At 41.8% G+C, this 20,698-nt stretch overlaps 1 protein-coding gene across 3 annotated transcripts in view; it reads right to left on the minus strand.

The window, feature by feature from the left end:
- The window catches only part of vsnl1a (visinin-like 1a), an 84,420-nt gene that overhangs the window by 32,588 nt on the left and 31,134 nt on the right, over window positions 1-20,698 (minus strand). For all 3 annotated transcript variants that reach the window (XM_053489359.1, XM_053489358.1, XM_053489357.1), the window contains exon 3: window positions 573-788. In XM_053489359.1, the coding sequence (XP_053345334.1) occupies window positions 573-788 (216 nt within the window). The remainder of the gene's footprint in view (window positions 1-572; window positions 789-20,698) is intronic.

A 20,698-nucleotide genomic window follows, 5' to 3' on the forward strand; every position in this document is an offset into this window, starting at 1 on the left:
CTGGCCTATCAGTGAGCAGTTCAGGATCATGTTACCATGGGTTTCAGTGTTTTTGCCCTTCAATACATTTAAATATACAAACACACAAAGAATCTTAGCCCTTGAACTAACACTGTCACAGGTAAGAACTGCTCATGGACAGCTAAAATTTAGACCTGTTTTTTTTCGTGTTATATTACTAGTAATATTACTATTACTTATATTACACTGCTTTTTCCAAAATTACAATTTCCTTTCACTAAAAGTAACAGGACCAAACCTATTCCAGCATTACAATACCACTATGCACAAAGCAAGAACATGGATGTGTTAAAGCTGGAGCGGCAGAACTCGAGTGTCCTGCACAGAGCCCTGACTAACAGATCCCTGACTCTACCTTACTGAACACCTTTGGCAAATCCCTATAGCTGCACAAATTTAAAAATTTAAGTGGAAAGCCTTCCCAGAAGAGTGGAGTGCAATAACACAAAAAGGGGGAATAAATTAGGGATCGGATGTTTAGCAGGAACATTTAGGTACGTTCAGGTCGCCACAATCCACATACTTTTGCCCATATAGTGTATGTTAGATACCTCAATAATCTCCAGCATTTCCACTCGTGTGATCTTGCCATCTCCATCCAGATCATACATGTTGAAGGCCCAGTTGAGTTTCTGTTCGAAGCTGCCACGTGATGTGATGGAAAGCGCACAGATAAACTCCCTGAAGTCAATGGTGCCATCTCCATTTTTGTCAAAGGTCCGAAAGGCATGTTGGGCAAACTTTGATGCATCGCCATAGGGGAAAAACTGAAAGAAAAATTAAAAGGTAACTGTACACTGTGCCTCCATGTTCTGACACTTTTGGTTTAAACAAAAGCACTTTTGTTTAAAACAAACTATACAATGGGGTTTAGTTTCATGGTTATTATATGAACTATTTATGTACCATTTTGTACAACACAGTGCCTGTGTGTGCGTGTGCATGTGCGCTTGCGTGTTTGTTCATTATACCACCCCTCTGGAGTGTATTTGGCCGCTTCACTAAAGGAGTGGGCTGCAGCACAGCTCCTCACTCCTCCCTTTATGGGGTGGCCGAAGATGATAAGCTTAACCACCACAGATAGTGATGACCTCCCCCTATATCTAGTACACACACTGCTTCTGCATTTAATCCTGTAAATCTGAAACACCAACCTGCAATCTAATAGACAATTTACAATTTTGAGAAATGTAACAGCTCAGACTGTTTCGACGACTTAGACTTTCTGCTGAACTTGGAAAAAAAGTATATTTATATACAGGTAAACCTTGGATTAGGAGCACACACACACGCGCGCGCGCACAAACACACTCATATCACATACACATATGCACGCATAAAAACAGTCATACATCACATACACACTTAAATCACAAACGTTAACACACACACACACATCTCTCAATCTCACACATGAACACAGACACACACACAAGTTTTTGGAGGTCTTAACATAAGATTCCCCCTATTCTACACACACGCACACTCACCCACAAATGTTAACACTCACAAGCACATCTCTCACTCTCTCACACACACACACACACACACACAGTTGACATGACAAATATTTAGAGCCCAAGCTTAAGCTTAAAAAGACAAACAGGTTGTGCAGAGCGTCCGGGTGGCGATGGCGCCTTGCACCTCCAGGGTCCGGGTTCCATTCCCGGCCAGGCTCGATTCCTGTCTCTGTGTGCATGGAGTTTGCATGTTCTCCCCATGCTTGTTGGTTTCCTCCGGGTACTCCGGTTTCCTCCCACAGTCCAAAGACATGTAGGTTAGGTTAAATGGTGTTCTTTAATTTGCCAGGAGGGTGTGTACAGTATGTCTGTGTGCCCTGAGATGGATTGGCACCCAGCCCAGGGTGTACCTCTTGCCCAGGCCCTCCGCGACCCTGAATACAGGATTAAGCGTTAATGACGATAAGTGAGTGATTACTCAATTAATCAATCAAGTAGGAGTGTAAAAAATATTTAATTGTAATTATTATTTTTCAACTATGTTTAAACTAAGAAGTCTGACAGTTTGTCATTTTTGTTGCATGAGAGATCACAGGAAAGTGGTACTGTACATAACTAAGTCATGAGAAAAAGATTGGGCAGTATAACTATGTTGACTTTGCATCAGAGACAGAAAAGGGGTTTAACACTAGAAGCGAGTGTGACCCACTTATAATGCGGTTCAGCGGTCATTTGACCGCCTATTGTTTTGAATGGGAAGCTGCTGCTGACACAAAATGATCTCCAGTTTAATCCAGATTGAGCTTCGGTTACTGTCTGCTTAAAATGTAATGATGCCCTGTACATATTACATTATTTAGTGCATAATGTGCTGCAACACATACTGTACTCTGTGTGTAAAGTCTGCTTAGTTTTACTTCTGTCAAGAGGATAGCCCTGTACACCTGGTGGAATGCATACTCACTGACCACTTGAGATCAAATATCATGAGGAAAAGCAGTGGCAAATCTGCAAGCATCACTGCACAATCAATCCTCCAAAATATTTAATAAAAAAGAACATGAAAGAAAACACTTGTGTATGGATATGATTTCCTAATTATATCAACACAAACTCTAACACAAACAGATGTAGTTTTCACTTCAGCTCTGTTCTTTCATGACTTTTTTGGTTTGCTGTCCTCCTATCCCCCTGCATGTTTGGCCAGATGGAGCAGAAGGGCCAACCCCATGAGAAAATCACTTTGCATTACTGCAGGATGCATAACAGTATGCACTGTTTCCTGACGTGGTGCTTCTCCACTAAAGGCAGACTGCTGAAAAGATATAAGTGAACAATGCATTCGTGGTGTCTTAGTGACTGAGCACTCTTTGGTTTAGTCATGCTTTTTCTGACCTCAAACATTTTGACAGTTGTTATCTCAATATTTTAGTTTTGTACTCTCATGTCTCATGACATCATATTTACTCTGCCCTCACTAATACAGAAAATTTTTTTCCTTCTTTTTTTCTCTTTAATTACAAATCATTATAAAAGGGCATTCATTAAAAAATATTTCTGTTCAATACAAGAAAATGTAAGTGTTTTAATTTCAGCTTTGTAGCATAAATATATGACAAGCTGCAATCTGCACAGATCTGCTTTTAACGCAGAAGATGTATGACGAATTACCTTACGTTTAATTAATTGCATTTTGACTCTGGACGCAGATCTTCCACATGGTTCTGAAGCAAGGAGATTCATAATGTTGCAGTTATGTGGTTAGACAATAAGCCTGCATTTGTTTGCTTTAAAGGATTCAAACAAACAATGGAATGATAAATGTGCCACTACAATCAGAATTGTTTGGCCGTTTGTAAAACTTTGGCAGCTGAAATAGCTTGAATGGTTGCAATATTTCAAATTTATGGTATGATCTTTAATTTAGGTTTTGGTTGCACAGTTCTTTCTTAATTTTTATTTAGATTAAAAATGAAAAATGGTTAGGCTTGAATCTGTCACATCTGAGCCACCTCAGTCCTGGGGAGTAAGATCTCACCTGACTACTGAGCCGTCGCTTTGCTCCCCCTAGTGTGTCTGCGTGTGTAATGTTTCCCATTTACCCTGTTGATCACTAGATTACGTTCACCTGTGTCTACCCCATGTGTGTCCCTATTTATTCCGGCGAACCCGTAGCCCTTCGTCTGTTCTCCGTTCTGCATTGTTTTGTGTCACGTGTTAACTGATCACTGTGTTTTTCTTGTATGTTCTACCCAGGACTGAGGGGAGTCTGCAGGCGAAAGCTCTTAGTTTTTCGCATCGTCAAGTTTAAGTTCAAGGCTGACCAAGAGTCAGCTCTGAGTCCGACATGGAGGCTGAGAATCCAGTTTGTTCGGTGTGGCCTAGGTAGCTCTATAAAAACCGCCTGCAGACCCAGCCTATCTGTTTTTTGTTACTGGACATTTTTTCGTTAACCATTAAACAGGCGACAGCAGGGACAGATCGACGCGCTGGCGAGATCTGTCAACAACCTGGCTCGCGGCGTCCAAAACCTCGCCACCGGCCAGGCGCGCCTGTCCACGCCTCAACGGCGCTCCGCACGCTTACCACCGCGGGCAGCCCCTCCGGAGAGATACGCAGGAGACCCGGAGGGGTGCAAGAAATTCCTCCTGGCCTGCGAACTCTACCTGACCGACTTTCCCGATCTTCCAGAGGGAAAGAAGGTCAGTTTTATCATCCAGCAGCTAACGGGGCCGGCGATAGACTGGGCCACAGCTGTGTGGAGTGCCGACGGGAGCACCACGTCCAGTTATGAACAATTCCTCCACGAGTTTTGCGCGGTGTTTGACCATCCCGACCACAAGAGGACGGGGGAACAACTACTGCTGAGGCTGAAGCAAGGACAGGCTACTGTGGCTGACTACGCCATGAAATTTCGGATCCTCGCCGCAGAGAGTGGCTGGTGCAACAAGAGCTTACTCGCCAGATTCAGAGATGGACTGCACCCCGACCTGCAGCTGGAGCTGGCATGCCGCGATGCAGGTTTCTCTCTGACGGCTCTGAAGGTTTCTCTCTCGAACTGGCGATTAAGCTGGACCAGCACCTTCGTGGGCATCGCAAACTCTATCCTGCAAAAGGAGCAGGCGGAGGGTCCGAACCTCGTCGTCAGAACAGCCTCAGCAAACCCCCCGTCGAGCTGCGCGAGGAGAGCTTGCCAAAGCCCATGGACGTGGGCACGTCGCGCCTGTCAGGCCAGGAGAGGCGCAGAAGGCTGTCGTCGGGGTTATGTTTATACAGTGCCTGGGGGGGGGGGGGGGGGGGGGGGTGTACACATCAGCTCTGAAACTGTCTGTTACTCAAAGTAACTAAGCACACTCCACCACGCACACACCATGATTTTTGTTTACAGGCGTCTTTGTCTTATAATAATCGTTCTGTCTCTGTTTTTCCCTTGATAGATTCCGGGTCGGCTGGAAACTTCATCTTGTCCTCTGTCCTTTTCTCGCTGCAAGTTTAGTGTCGAAGCTTCCGCACCTGATCACAATTAAGGCTCTAGATGGCAAAACATTAGCTTATTCGCCTGTTGAACATCTTTCCGTGCCCCTCCGGTTAACTTTCCCTGGTCATGCTGAGGAATTAAATTTCTTTGTGATTCCTCAGCTAGATCAAGCCGTCGTGCTGGGTTTACCATGGCTCAGTTTTCACAATCCCAATATCGATTGGGCAGGTTCACGCATCATATCCTGGGCCCCAAGATGCGCTAAATTCTGTACACCGTCGACATTAACGGTCCAAACAACAACGATTGAAAGCCCAAGCGCCCAGGTATCTACTATAGTGCCATCTGAGTACACACCATTTAAAGACTTAACTCTCGTCAAGCCCGATGGGGCAGTTTTTCACACGCTTCCACTTTATAATCACGTACCATCCCCGTTCTAAGAATATAAAGGCGGATGCACTATCCCGCTGTTTCCCGATGCCGGATCTGAATTCAGATCCTGAAACCAAATTGCCTCTGTCACTTGTCGTGGCTCCGGTGCTGTGGGACATCGACTCGAAGATAACCCAGGCGATGCGGTCCCAACCCGTACCACGGGGTTGTCCGCCGAGCCGAACCTACGTCCCGGAGTTACTTCGAAAGCAAGTGACGATAGAGGCACATTCCAGCTTTTCTTCAGGACACCCCGGCGTGTTGAGAACATATCATCTCCTGGAACCAAAGTTCTGGTGGCCAAACATGCGGGAAACAGTGAAAACAGTAGTTTCATCTTGTGCTGTTTGCGCAACAACTAAAACCCCTCGATGTTTGCCAGTTGGGAAATTAATGCCCCTGCCCACACCAAACAGGCCGTGGTCCCACATTGCAGTGGATTTTGTAACTGATCTGCCAGTGTCAAAAGGGTACACAACGGTGTTGGTTGTAGTAGATCACTTCTCTACGGGATGCCGATTTCTCCCATTTAGCTCTCTTCCAACCGCCCTCCAGGTAGCAGAAACCCTATTCGATTCAGTGTTTCACTACTACGGTATTCCGGAGGACATTGTTTCAGATCGTGGTTTCAGCCTAACGTCGGGTTATCACCCCGAATCTAACGGGCAGGCAGAGCGGGCTGTCCAAGATCTCGGGAGGTACCTCCTCGCATATTGTAGTAATCGGCAACATGAGGTGGCAGACTGTTTATTCTGGGCGGAATATGCACAAAACTTACTAAAATACTCCTCAACCGGCTTAACACCATTTCAATGTGTGCTGGGGCACCAACCACCGCTCTGTGTCTGGAATAAGAGGGAAGAAAGAAAGGAAAGGGAAAAAAACTAAAGGGAATAAGGAAAAATGAAAAGTAGCAAGAAGAAAGAAATGAGGAAGGGATCAAAAATGAAATATATAACTTTGAAATATAAAACTTTATATAACTTTGTGAGCATTTTGCAAAATGAGCAAAATTAAAAAATTTTTAGCTTGATAAATGAGTAATGTCTTGACATACGTGTAGTACGCATGCGTTTGTTCTGCCATGCATCACGTGATCACAACTGGTTCTTCTCTGTCTTGCGCTTTGGGATTATATTTGGGTAATATATTTTGGGTGTAATATATATATAGGTAAAATATTGCATATCCATACAGTATTTAGTTTAGTTTATTTAAATAGCACATTAAAAAAAAAAAACATGGTTGACCAAAGTGCTTTACAATGCCAAAAGAGAAGATCACACACAATCAATAAATAAAAAAATTGTCAAGATGTCTCAATATCTCAACTCAGTAAAAACTAAAAGCAGTAAAAAATTATTTGGGAGCAAAAGTTAATTCTAACACTGACCAGAGGTGCTAGAGCATTAAACATTTTCTGACCACAAAGTCTTTTTCAACTTTGTATTTTAGACACACATCCATTCACATATCAGTTACAGTAAAACAAACAACTGTTGCATCACAGGTGCAACCATTTCACCATGCTCGTTTAGTACAAAATTTATAAATGGAAGCATAGGCTTTCAACAGTTAATAACATTAATCATGAATTTATGATCATAAAACAGCAGCTACAGTTTTTTAACTCCATTGTAAATATGAACAGGGTCAAACAGTCACAAATACAGTATTACTCATGTTCAAAAGATTCACAAGATTAAATTGCAGCCCAACTTTTGTGACAGTTTTAAGTTAATGTAAACATTTACCTAACAGTTGCAGCTACACACAGTCAGAGCACACGGACAAACTCTGAAGTGTCATTTCCTCCCCAATTACAGATTATTATTATTTTTTTATTATCACAAGTGCTATTAATTCACAGTAACACTTTTGGTGTTACTGAGTATAGTTTAACTGTTCCATCAATACTTGCAATAGCCACATTTATTTGAAGGTGACTCTTTTTAGAATCATCACTTTTTTATGCACTTTCTCAGCTGCTGTTTCCATTACTTTACCAGGAATTAAAAGGTAGGGAAGATTTGTCAGGATGTGCAAGAACATGAACATCATATACACAAATCTGCCACAGAGGTTCACAATTCACTTGAGGACTCCTGAGTTTTAGGCACTTTGTACAGAGGTGCACACCACAGCTTTAGAAAGTAAAAGTCCTGCCACTTATTTCTTCCATCAATTAAATAAGGCAGTTGATTTTAATTAACACAACTCTTTAGCCAGACCTGAACTAACTGGTGACGTGCACAAAGAGAACTAATACATAGGACATGCTGTCTTAATACTTTCTTTAAACGACGACTCAAGACGCATCTGTTTCTTCAGTACTTTGACTAAATTCCTTTATCACAGTAAAATTACTAGAATAGCTGACAATATACAGTGGGGGAAATAAGTAATTGATCCCCTACAGATTTTCTAAGTTTAACCACTTACAAAGAAATGAGGGGTCTATAATTTATATCATAGGTTTATGGTAAAAAAAGCACATGATACAAATGTTATGAATCAAGTTGCATTTCAATGAGGGAAATAAGTATATCAAATAACAATACCAACCTACTAACCTACTATAACCCCTACCAACAACAATAATTCTGCCTCTCACAGACTGTTTTATGTGCTCTTGTGGTGCACATATTAATTTAAGAAGGTGCTCCTAACAACAATGCAGTATGTGTATAAAAGCCACCTGTCCACAAAATCTTCCATTCAAACCTCAGCACCATAGGCAAGACCAAAGAGCTGTCAAAGCAAGTCAGGAACAAGATTTTAGTCCTGCACAAGGCTGGAATGGGCTACAAGACCATCAGCTAGAAGCTTGGTGAGAAGGAGACAACTGCTAAAGGGATTATTTACAAATGGAAGAAATACGAAGTAACCACTTTCCCTCTTTAAGAAGACACATGTACAGATGCGTCTGAGGTTTGCCAATGAACAGAGAAAGATTAGGATAAACTGCTGTGGTCAGATGAGACCAAAATTGAGCTCTTTGTCATCAACTCGACTTGCTGTTTTCGGAGGAAGAAAAATGCTGACTATGACACTAAGAACACCACAGTCCCTACAGTCAAGCACGGAGGTGGAAACATTATGCTTTGGGGCTGTTTCTCTGCTAAAGGTACAGATTGACTTTGCTGCACTGAGGGGCCAATGGATGAGGCCATGTGTCCTGAAGATGGGTTGTGGATGGGTCTTCCAGCATGAAAATGACCCCAAACATACTGCCAAGGCATAAGCCGGCTCAAGGATAAGCACATTAAGGTCATGGAGTGGTCTAGCCAGTCTTCTGACCTTAATCCAATAGAAAATTCATGGAAAGAGCTGTTACTTCGAGTTCCCAAGCAACTGGCAAGAAATGTGCAAATCTGGTAAACAACTACAAGAAACGTCTTCCCACTGTGCTTTCCAGCAAGGTTTTCTCTACCAAGTACAGTACTGTCATGTTTGGTTTGGGGATCAAATACTCATTTCCCTTATTGAAATGCAACTTAATTCATAACATTTGTATCATGTGCTTTTTCTGATATTCTGTCTCAATCCTTTACCACAAACCTATGATAAAAATTATAGACCCTTCATTTCTTTGTAAGTGGTCAAACTTAGAAAATCTGTTTGGGATCAAATACTTATTTCCCCCACTGTATAATTAATGTAACACACTGAAGGTGCACTCAGCGGGCCGCTGCCCTCCACCATCACAGTGAAGAACTTTCTCCTGCAGGTGTGTTCTGTCTTCTAGCTAGACTCAATGGAAGCCGGTATGGAAGACGTCCACTTCCCTGGGCCACATGACTGATGAACTCATTCCATTCTGGCTTAATTGCTTTTCCTGTATTGAATTTTACTCCTTGAATTTCCAAGCTTAAATTTTTCTATCTGAATTTCACAGCTTGAAATGGACTGTTAAGAATTTCAAGTGACATTTTTTAAATTCAAAGATGTTGCTTAATAAAAGAGACAATAAAAAATAAAATTAACTAGGATAAAATAAAAATATTCTGTACAAATACAGTGCTTCGGCCCTAATAAATAAAATAACTTAAATAAAAAACAGATAATTATAATATAGATACTGTACATGATCAGAATCCTCTCCCTAAAGCTCTACAAAATAACCGTTATTTAGCATGTTAAAGTAAAAAATGATTAAATGCCTGTTTTTGTATCGTTGCCGCCAAAGTTATACAATAATAATATTAATAGCAACTAGTTTTTACGTTTTCCATACTATTGGGCTACGCCTTTTTCCTGTGCAAGTATCTTCGTCTAAGAACAACAAACGGAATTCAGCTCAGAGCCATCAATTTCCGATTCAGGTACGTTATTATGTCTACCATTTAGCTTGTCCAGTGTGTAGAGTTCATTTTACCTTCGTCGTTAGTGATCATTTTACTTGTGATAGGTGTGTGTTAGTGAGCACTCTGACGGAGAAGATATTAGCATTAGAGGAGCGGAATACTTGTTCAGCTAAAGCTAAGGCTAAGGCTAGCCCACCAGAGCACACCTACTCTACGCTTCACGTGTCCAACAGGTTTGCTCTCCTCAGTGATGCACTCACTGAGAAACCTCGGCTAACTGGTAGAGGAGGAGGTGTTGCAGTTATTTATAATGATAATCTGTCTATCGTACAAAAATATGGACATAAATTTAATTCATTTGAAGTTCTCTACAGTAACATAAGTGTAGCTACAAATACTGTATGAAGTCAGCTCAGTCGATCCTACTAATTATAATTTACAGTAGGAGTAAATCAGTGTGTGGTAGGACCCACTCATAGAGCAGGTCACACTTTAGATTTAATTATATTTTTCGGATTAAGCATAACAATTTTATACTCAATTCCTGTGTCTGAAGTTATATCAGATCACTGTCTTGTCTCAACTAAAATGTGTCATAGTAATAATGTACGCACAGCGCCGCGCTACCATATTAAATGTACATTCACATCACTACCACACAGAGCTTTATCAGTAATCTCCCAGAGTTATTAATTTAATTGGATCTCCGTCTGACCCCTCAAAACTCGACGTTCCGTTATACCTAAGATAATGTAGCTCCAGTTAAAAGAAAAATTATTAAAGATAAGAAACTCGCTCCCTGGTATAACGACCACACGCACTTTAAAACAGACCGCTCATAATGTAAATGCCATCGAACTAAATTGTTAGTATTTCAAATAGCATATCTTAGTGTAGCTAAATCAATGTATCTCTCCACTCTTATAGAAAATAACAAAAATAATCCTAGAATGTTATTTAACACCGTAGCAAAATTAACTAGAAATAAGATCACTGCAGAAATCTCCATGACAACATCGTGGGATAGTGAGGACTTTATAAACTTTTTTAATAATAAAATTGTAAATATTAGGCATAAAATTGAGGCTTTGAAACCGGACAATGTAATAAATGCAGATGTTAAACTAGCCGCCCTGCGATGGATTGGCACCCTGTCCAGGGTGTACCCTGCCGTGTGCCCTAAGCCTCCTGGAATAGGCTCCAGGTCCCCGTGACCCTGAATACAGGATAAAGCTGTAAACTAGCCATGTCAGATTGGAACCTAGAAAACTTTACTCCCTCATGAAGAGAATGAACTAATTTCACTCATCTTCTCTGCAAATTCATAACCTTGTCTATTAGATCCTACACCGACCCATTTTTTTAAACAGATAGTACCAGCAATAACAGAATCCTTGTTGAGAATAATAAATTCCTCACTCAGCATTAAGTTTGTTCCAAAATCTTTTAACTTAGCAGTTATTAAACCGATAATTAAGAAACCTGACCTCGACCCCTGTCAGCTGTCCAATTACATGCCAATATCAAACCTCCCGTTCATTTCTAAGATTCTGAAAAAGATAGGAGCGGAGAAGCTATGCTCATATCTACATAGAAATAGCATGCATGAACTGTATCAGTCAGGATTTAGGCCTCATCACAGCACAGAGACAGCACTCGTTAAAGTAGTAAATGACCTCCTATTGGCCTCTGATCAGGGTTGTGTAACTACGTGTGTATTACTCAACCTTAGTGCAGCTTTTAACACCACTGATCATAGGACTCTTATTCACAGATTAGAAAATGTAGTAGGAATTAAGGGTACAGCCCTCTCCTGGCTCAGATCCTATCTGACCCATCGTTATCAGTATGTAGACTTAAATGGTGATTATTCTACATGTTCTCTAGTGAAGTTTGGTGTTCCACAGGGTTCAGTTTTAGGCCCACTGCTTTTTTCCCTTTACGTGCTCCCTCTGGGCAACATAATCCGTAAGCATGGTATTAGTTTTTATTGTTATGCTGTTATATGCACAGTTACAGTATATGTCTCAGCAAAACCAGATGAAAAAAAACAGCTTACTAAAGTTGAGCAATGTGTGCAGGACATAAGAGATTGGATGCTTATTAACTTCCTTCTGCTTAATCCTGATAATACAGAAGCTCTAGTCATCGGACCACATACAGTTAAAAGTAAGATTTTAGATCACACTGTAACTTTAGATGGCCTTTTTGTTCCATCAAGTGTACCAGTAAAAGACATCGGTGTGATTATAGATTCCAGCCTTTCATTTGAAGCACATGTAGATAATATTACCAGGATAGCATTCTTTCACCTCAGAAATATTGCCAAGATAAGAAATATATTGTCGCTAAACAATGCAGAAAAACTAGTTCATGCTTTTATCACCTCTAGGTTGGACTATTGTAATGCCATACTGTCTGGTTGTTTAACTAGGTGCATAAACAAGCTTTAGCTGATCCAGAATGCAGCAGCGAGAGTCCTTATTAGAACCAGAAGATACGAGCACATCACACCTATCTTATCTTCACTCCATTGCCTCCCTGTGAAATTTCAAATTGATTTTAAAATACTACTCTTGACATATAAAGCATTAAATAGTCTCGCGCCGCAGTATCTGAGTAAACTGCTAGTGTCTTACGATCTGCCGCGCCTACTTTGATCAAAGATGCAGACTTTTTTCTTACAAAGCCCCAAAGTTATGGAATAGTTTTCCAAATAGTGTTTGGGACTCAGACACAGTCTCAGTGTTTAAGTCTAGGCTAAAAACCAATTTTTTTAATCAAGCATTTTTATAAATAGACTTAGAGCAGATCTGGGGGACTCAGAGTATGGACATAGAGTATTGGGTGAACTGGTATGTTTAGATGCTGTCTTCCCCACTCTCATTGATCAGTCAGGTTTGTTGACAGTGAGGTGATTGCTTCCTTTACATCTCAGGGAGCCCTCATTTCTGTGTTTCCTTCTGGCTCTCCCTTTTAGTTATACTGTTATAGTTAGTCCTGCCGTAGTCTCTGCTTGCACTCTACACTAAATATACAGTACATTCACATTATACATTATTATACATCATACATTCAAATATTAATAAAAAGAAATATGAAAGAAAACAAATTTAACTAGTAAAATAAACTGTACAAATAAGGGCATAATAAAAATATTACAAAATATAGAAATTTTGGAATATGGGGGGGAAGGAGGGGGGAAAGTATATATAAAATTTTTAAAGTGGCAATGGCTGTGCAAATATGCATGAAAAGTAACTTAAGAAAGTGTCATGTGCAATGGTCAGATATAAATATGTATTGCATGAGTGTGTCCATGATTGTCCAGTCAATGTCAATGTTTAAAAAAATATTATTCCTGTGTGGTGGTGTGATTGTGATTGAGAGACCTTATCGCCTGCGGGAAGAAGCTCCTCCTCAGTCTCTCTGTGTTGGCCCTAAGGGAGCGGAATCGCTTCCCAGACCGTAACAAAGAGAACAGTCCATTGTTGGGATGGCTGAGGTCTTTCACGATCTTCCTGGCCTTGGTCCAGCACCGCTTGCTGTAGATCGAGTGCAGGTAGGGAACTTGGTGCGGATGATGCGCTCAGCTGATCGCACCACCCTCTGTAGAGCTCGTCTGTCCTGTATGGTGCTGTTCCGGAACCAGGTCGTGATATTTCCCGTCAGGATGCTCTCTATGGTACAGGAGTAGAAATTCCTGAGCACCTTAGAGGGCAGTCTGAAGTCTCTCAAGCGTCTGAGGTGGAAGAGACGCTGCCGGGCCTTTTTCACCACGTTAGTTGATGTGACAGGACCATGACAGGTCCTGCGTGATGTGAACACGGAGGTATCGGAAGCTGTCCACTCTCTCCACTGGGCTCCTGTTAATGATGGGGGTCTGGTAGTTCCTCTCCTGCTTTGTACTTAAGTCCACTATCAGCTCCTTTGTCTTGCTGACGTTCAGGAGGAGATTGTTCCTCTGGCACCAGTTCTCCAGATTTCCAATCTCCTCTAGGTAGGCCGACTCATCATTGTTGGTGATCAGGCCCACCACGACAGTGTCGTCAGCAAACCTGATGATAGCGGTGGAGCTGGTAGTGGCCACGCAGTCGTAGTGTACAAAGAGTACAGCAGAGGGCTCAGAACACAACCCTGGGGGGCTCCAGTGCTGAGAGTGAGTGAGGCTGAGACATGTCCGCCCATCCTTACTGCCTGTGGTCTGCCAGTCAGAAAATTGGAGATCCACTGACACATTGATTAGCTGAGTCCCAGGTACTCCAGCTTGGTGGTGAGTGTGAAGGGAATTATGGTATTAAATGGAGAGCTGTAGTCGATGAAGAGCATTTTAACATAATTCCCTTTCCTAGTGTCCAGGTGAGTGAGCGATGTGTGGAGGAGAAATGGGATTGCATTGTCTGTGGAACGGTTCTGGCGGTATGCAAACTGTAGTGGGTTGAGTGTGTCCAGTAGTGAAGAAATGATGAAGTCTCTGACCAGGCGTTTAAAGCACACAGGGCTACAGGGCGATAGTCATTGAGTAAAGCAGGCTGAGGTTTCTTCGAGACATGAAAAATGATTGACTTTTTGAAGCATGTGGGGATCACCGACTGAGATAAAGAGATGTTAAATATCTCTGTCAACACAGGTGCTAGCTGGTCTGCGCAGGCTCTGAGAATACGACCTGAGATGCCGTCTGGTCCTGCTGCTTTCCTGGTGTTCACTCTCCTTAAGTCTCTCTTACAGTACGTCATGCTCGGTGATGATAAACGCGTTTCCGGTGCTGGCAGTGTCTTCCTGTCTGCAGCCGTTAGCGTCGCTAGCATTAGCATCGCATCTCGAAGCGAGCATAAAAAGTGTTCAGCTCGTCTGCCAGTGTCGCGCCACGTTCGTCATACCGGTTGTTGGTGTTTTATAGTCCGTAATTGTCCTTAATCTCTGCCACAGGCTCCTACAGTCACTCTGTTGGAGTTGTGACTCTAGTTTTCTCCCGTATCGCTGCTTCGCCTCTTTCACCGCCTTCCGGACGTTATATGACGCAGCCTTGAATGGTTCCATGTCCCCCAGCGCAAGTCCCGTGTTGTAGGCAGTGGTGCGAGATCTCAGAGCGTCGCAGGTGGTTTTATCCACCCACGGCTTCTGGTTGGGAAACGTTCTAATAGTCTTTTTCCCCACGGTATCATCCGCTAGTTTCCCGATGAATCCCACAACCGCTTCCATAAACACGCTGACGTCATCATCGGAGCTGTGGTTACAATCTTGGTGTCAACAACAGAGATTACCCTTTGTTGATAACTGGAATTTTTTTGGGAGCGTCCTAGGCTCTACCACACAAATGGCCTGCACCCTGGCAGAGCTGGAGCACCGGTCCTTTCAGACAACATCTCCAGGACATTATACATCTCACAGGTGTACCTTATACTGCCCACAATAAAAGGCCACCGTGGAATGTGCAGTTTTGTCTCACAGCAAAATGCCACAGATGCCACAATCATTGAGGGAGCGTGCAATTGGCATGCTGACAGCAGGAATGTCAACTAGACTGTCAACTGTGTCTATTTTTGTGCACTGTGTCTATTTTTGTGCACTGTGTCTATTTTTGTGTACTGTGTCTATTTTTGTGTGTCTACATGTGTCTACACCTCACTCAACATCCCAGGCCCCCCCTGCTCTGCCACCACACCCAGCTGTGGGGTGCCCCCGGCCGCTGGTTGGTTTTTGGTTTCTCGTTCCGGGGCGGGGCGCTGGCTCACTCGCGGCGGTCGCTGGGCGGGATCTGGCTCTCCTGGCTTGGCTGGGCACTGGCTGGGGGGTGGAGTGGCCCTGGGATCTCTGGACCAGCGGAGCCTGCGGTCCTGTTGCCACGGCCCCCTGGGGCGTCTGCACTGGGGCTGCTGGATGACCCCCCTCTGGGCTCTTCGCTGCCCCTTTCGGGGTGGAAGGGCTGTCCCTGCGGTGGTTCTCCTGGGACTCCTGTGCTCTGGGGGGCCTCTGGATGTCTGGGGCCCGTGTCTCCGCCGTGTCTGCTCCATGCCTTGCGGGACGGGACTGTGGTTCCCCACACACACTATTAAACATTTACATGGAGGAACCTTATGAACACAAGCGCGCTCACACACACAGGTGTGCACACAAATGTTCACACTGGTGTACAAACAGGTGCTCACACACACACTGTCTTTGCTGTTGCTTCAAAACAAAGTGTTTATTTCAAAATATTTTATTATGTGCGCTGCTCAACAGGTTTTAGGATTTATAATTTACTGCGAATCATACAGATGTTGGTTGTGGCTGCAATTTCTCTGCTGTTGTGTCTTCTGTTGTTTTCTCTCTTTTTCTTCAGCAGGTACGGAAGCAGATTCTGACTATATTCTCCCCCCCCTCAGACACCCCCCCCCCGTTTTTTTCCTTTTCTTTTTTCCTTAAATGTTTGTTCATTTGTTTATTTATTTATTATTATTATTTTTTATTTAATTTTTTAAAATTAAATTATTATTATTATTATTATTATTATTATTTTTACTCTCTCTTCTCTTTTTTTGGTCCCCCGGTCTTGTCTGTCATAATATGGGAAACAAACAAAGCAAAAAAAAAAAAAAAAAAACTGTTAATTAATGGAAAAAAAAATGGCTGTGAATGATGATAGCACAGCTACACATACACTCTGTTATGTGTTATCTGTGATACTGACGGGCGGGGAAAAAAAAAAAAAAGGAATGTCAACCAGATCTGTCGCTTGTGCATTGAATGTTCATTTCTTTACCATAAGCCGTCTCCAAAGGCGTTTCAGAGAATATGGCAGTACATCCAATTAGCCTCACAACCGCAGACCACGTGTAACCCACAAGCCCAGGACCTCCACATCCAGCAGGTTCACCTCCAAGATCGTCTGAGACCAGCCACTCAGACAGCTGCTGAAACAATTGGTTTGCATAACCAAACAATTTCTGCACAAACTGTCAGAAACCGTCTCAGGGAAGCTCAACTGCATGCTCGTCGTCCTTATCGGGGTCTTGACCTGACTCCAGCTCGTCGCCGTAACAGACTTGAGTGGGCAAATGCTCACACTTGATGGCGTCGTGTGGGTGAGCGCTTTGCTGATGTCAATGTTGTGGATCAAGTGGCCCAGGCATCTGTTATGGACGAAGAACACAGGTATATTTTATTGATGGCATTTTGAATGCACAGAGATACCGTGATGAGATCCTGTGGCCTATTGTTGTGCCATACATCCATGAACATCACCTCATGTTTCAGCAAGATAATGCACGGCCCCATGTTGCAAGGATCTGTATACAGTTCTTGGAAGCTGAAAATGTCCCAGTTCTTGCATGGCCAGCATACTCACCGAACATGTCACCCGTTGAGCATGTTTGGGATTTGCTTGACCGGCGTATACGACAGCGTGTACCAGTTCCCACTAATATCCAACAACTTCGCACAGCCATTGAAGAGGAGTGGACCAACATTCCACAGGCCACAATTGACAATCTGATAAACTCTATGCGAAGATGTGTTGCACTGTATGAGGCAAATGGTGGTCACACCAGATACTGACCGGTTCTGAGTCCCCAGACCCCCAATAAAGCAAAAAACTGCACATTCCAGGGTGGCCTTTTATTGTGGGCAGTATAAGGTACACCTGTGCACTACTCATGATGTCAGATCAGCATCTTGATGTGGCACACCTGTGAGATGGGATGGATTATCTAAGCAAAGCAGAAGTGCTCACTATCACACATTTAGACTGATTTGTGACAATGTTTGAGAGAAATGGTAATATTGTGTATCTGGAATGAATTTTAGATCTTTAAGTCCATCTCATGAAAAATCGGAGCAGAAACAAAGGTGTTGCGTTTATATTTTTGTTGAGTGTATTAAAAAAAATATCTTGGGATACCCTATGTTTGGGCTAATAATTTAGAACTTATTAAAGATTTATTGACATATTAGTTTTTTATCGTCTTTAAACCTTTATTTACCCTTTATTTACGCTTTGAGGGTTCCATCAATAATGCCAAGGGGCTTGACATGCGTGATACATGATACTTGGTAATCGTAAACCAAGACTTGCTCATTTTACACGTCAAAATTGATTAAAAATCTAAGCTCATCTTGCAGAACAATAGCAAACCGCGTTATTCGCAATCCGAGGTTTCACTCTAATGGGAAGTTTAGTTTAGTTAGTTTAGTTTAGTTAGGAAGTTTCAGCCCCCCTTTCTTATACGATGCTTGAAGCTTAAGAAGTTTTACTCTAGGGTTTTTGCCTTTCCAAAGCAACCTGATAGAACTTTATCTAATTCTTTAAAGGGATTATCCAGAAACATTTTTCATTAAATGTTAATATGATCTTTAGGGTCCTAATGAAAAGTTTGTAAAATATATAATTAAAAATTCTCAATGGTTGTGTAAAAAAACACTACTTTTAACTGGTAAAAACTAGCTCTGTTCTCAGCAACCTATTTCAGTGCATGCTCCTTTAAATGCTTATGATCTCTGCTGAGCCCGCCCTCCCAGTTCTGTGGGGCGTGTCTTCACAACATGTGGGGTATAGCCACGGAAGTGTAGTCCAGTGCGGGCAATGCTTTGGACTGCATTACCCACAAAGCATTGCCCACAACGCAGTGCTTTGTGGGAAATGCAGTCCAAACTGGAAAACGCTGGAATATAGAGCCGGAGCCTGTTTTCTTAAGTAGTTTTTGGTTTAATTTAAGTACGGAACCTACGCGGAAGTTTGTAATATCGCCTGACAACGCAGAAATTAAAAGAATGGACATGCATTGACTCGATTTGTCTTTCTCATCACTGCATGGGCATAAATTAACGTGCTGTTACGCTGCCGCAAGCAACAACAACAAAAGCGGAGAAACTTACTTAGAGAGATACGGACGCGATGTGTTTACTGATGTGTTTACATGACTTCTTAATCTTCGACAGACATCGTTATAAACCATCTAACGTAACAAAGGTAAGCATAATATAGTTTTCCAACTACGTACACAGTTTGCAACTAGACAATCACCTTAATGCATTGTTTATTATAAACGGGCGATTAGGAATTATATAGAGACGGATGTACACAGAGAAGAAGCCATAACCATGTTCTATGAGAGTCTAAGTTAACTTACACTCCGCATTTATCGTGATTATTAGAAAAGGCGATCTGCAAAGAGTCATAGTAAAATAAATTACACTCACTGAGCCTGGTGAAGATGAAGCAGGAACACGAAGCGTTAGTACAGATCCATTTTTTAGGAGCAGCTTCGTAGCGAAACCTGCTTTACATTGATCCGCGTTTATAAAGCAGTCTGGTGAAAAATGATTAGTACAAACATGAACGCATTTAGGTAGATGGGCGGGGACGTTAGCTTTAAAAACTAAATTCAGCCACTGCGTCCTCAGCGGCTCAGATGTCGGTAGTGAATGATGACTGCTGTGTTCGCTATTACACCCAACAACTGTACACCACACTCGCTTAGGCGACATTTTGCTCCAGCGGCGAAAAACAATGGCCGACAGCTTCTTCTCACTCGGGGCGGGTCTTTGCTAAAACACCAGTGTCAATCAACTAGTGTAGGAGCGGCCTCTTGTGGTGTGGCGTCACATCGACAGGCATTTGCGATTGGCCTGATTTCAGAAGGGGCATGTTATTGTAATAAATGAAAAGAAAACCACTGGGCGGCTCTTTATCATCCTAGAGTGGTTGTGTACACACTCTCCCAACACACATTTCAGTCCAAACAGCTTAAAAAAGTGCATGTAGGCCTGTATGACCCCTTTAAAATAAGATTTTGGGATATTTAAAGGGAGGCACTGGAACTTATACATTCATTTAGGTAAAATATTCATTCTGATGACATCAATTCTGCCTATTAATGATATTAGTAGGTCCTTCCACTTCGGCATATCATCGTTCACTTTGTCTTGGAGTGTGTAGTAGTCTCTTTTAAATATTTCATTAAACGTTAATTGTCAATTCGCTAGTCTTGTCTCCAAATTCATAATAGTGGTATTTTGTTCTTGCCATATTAGATTAGATCTTTTGAGTGCACAAGTTGTTATATAGGACCCGTTTTTAAGTGAGTTGTGTTAAGGTTTTTTATTATTAGACATTGAATGCTCTAGTTCCAATGTTTTTATTTTTTTTCTAACTCCCTTAGTCTTCCTCTCTTTTCTTTTTTTTTTTTAATAAGCCCCATATGACAGGATATGTCCTCCCATAAATACTTTGAGTGCTTTCCATCTAATGGAATGAGAGGCTAAATTAGCATTAGTTTCCCCCAAAAATTTTATTGAACTGAATAAAATTTGGATCCTTAAGCATGTAAGTTCTAAATCTCCAAATTTTAGATTGGGGTATAATCATTGTTGGTTCCCATATAAGCTTAACAGGGTTATGATCAGACATGGAAGCAGAAAGATAAGTACAATCCTTTATTTAATGTTCTATTGACTGTAATACTAAGAAAAAATCTATTCTTGAGTGAACTTTATGTACATTTGAGTAGAATAAACAATCAATATGGTCTGGGTAAAAGGTACACCATACGTCATGCAGCCCCAAATCAGTCATTCCTTGATTCAAGATGGTAGATGCTTTAAACTTGGATTTTTTTTTTTGAGGAACTGTCTTTTGTAGGATCTAGAACTTAATTGAAGTTGCCTTTGACAATAATAATAATAATAATAATAATAATAATAATAATAATAATTTAGTTGCCCTTAATAGTTGCTAATAATAATAATATAAATTTTCTATAAAAAGTTGGATTGTCATGGTTTGGTGCGTAGACATTTCCCAAAATTATATATTCCCCATTTATCTCACATTCAACAATTATATATCTTCCAGAGTGTTCAGAATAATTGTTAATTAGGGTATTAAATTGTAGCTTTTTCTGTAATAACAAAGCTATACCCCTACCGCTGGATGAAAATGATGAGTAAAATAGCTGGCCCACCAACTCTCTCCTACTCTCTTTTAAGTTATTGATTAGTGAGATGAGTCTCCTGTA

The sequence above is a fragment of the Clarias gariepinus genome, chromosome 27 (genome assembly GCF_024256425.1).
Source record: "Clarias gariepinus isolate MV-2021 ecotype Netherlands chromosome 27, CGAR_prim_01v2, whole genome shotgun sequence".
Classification (NCBI taxonomy): Eukaryota; Metazoa; Chordata; class Actinopteri; order Siluriformes; family Clariidae; genus Clarias; species Clarias gariepinus.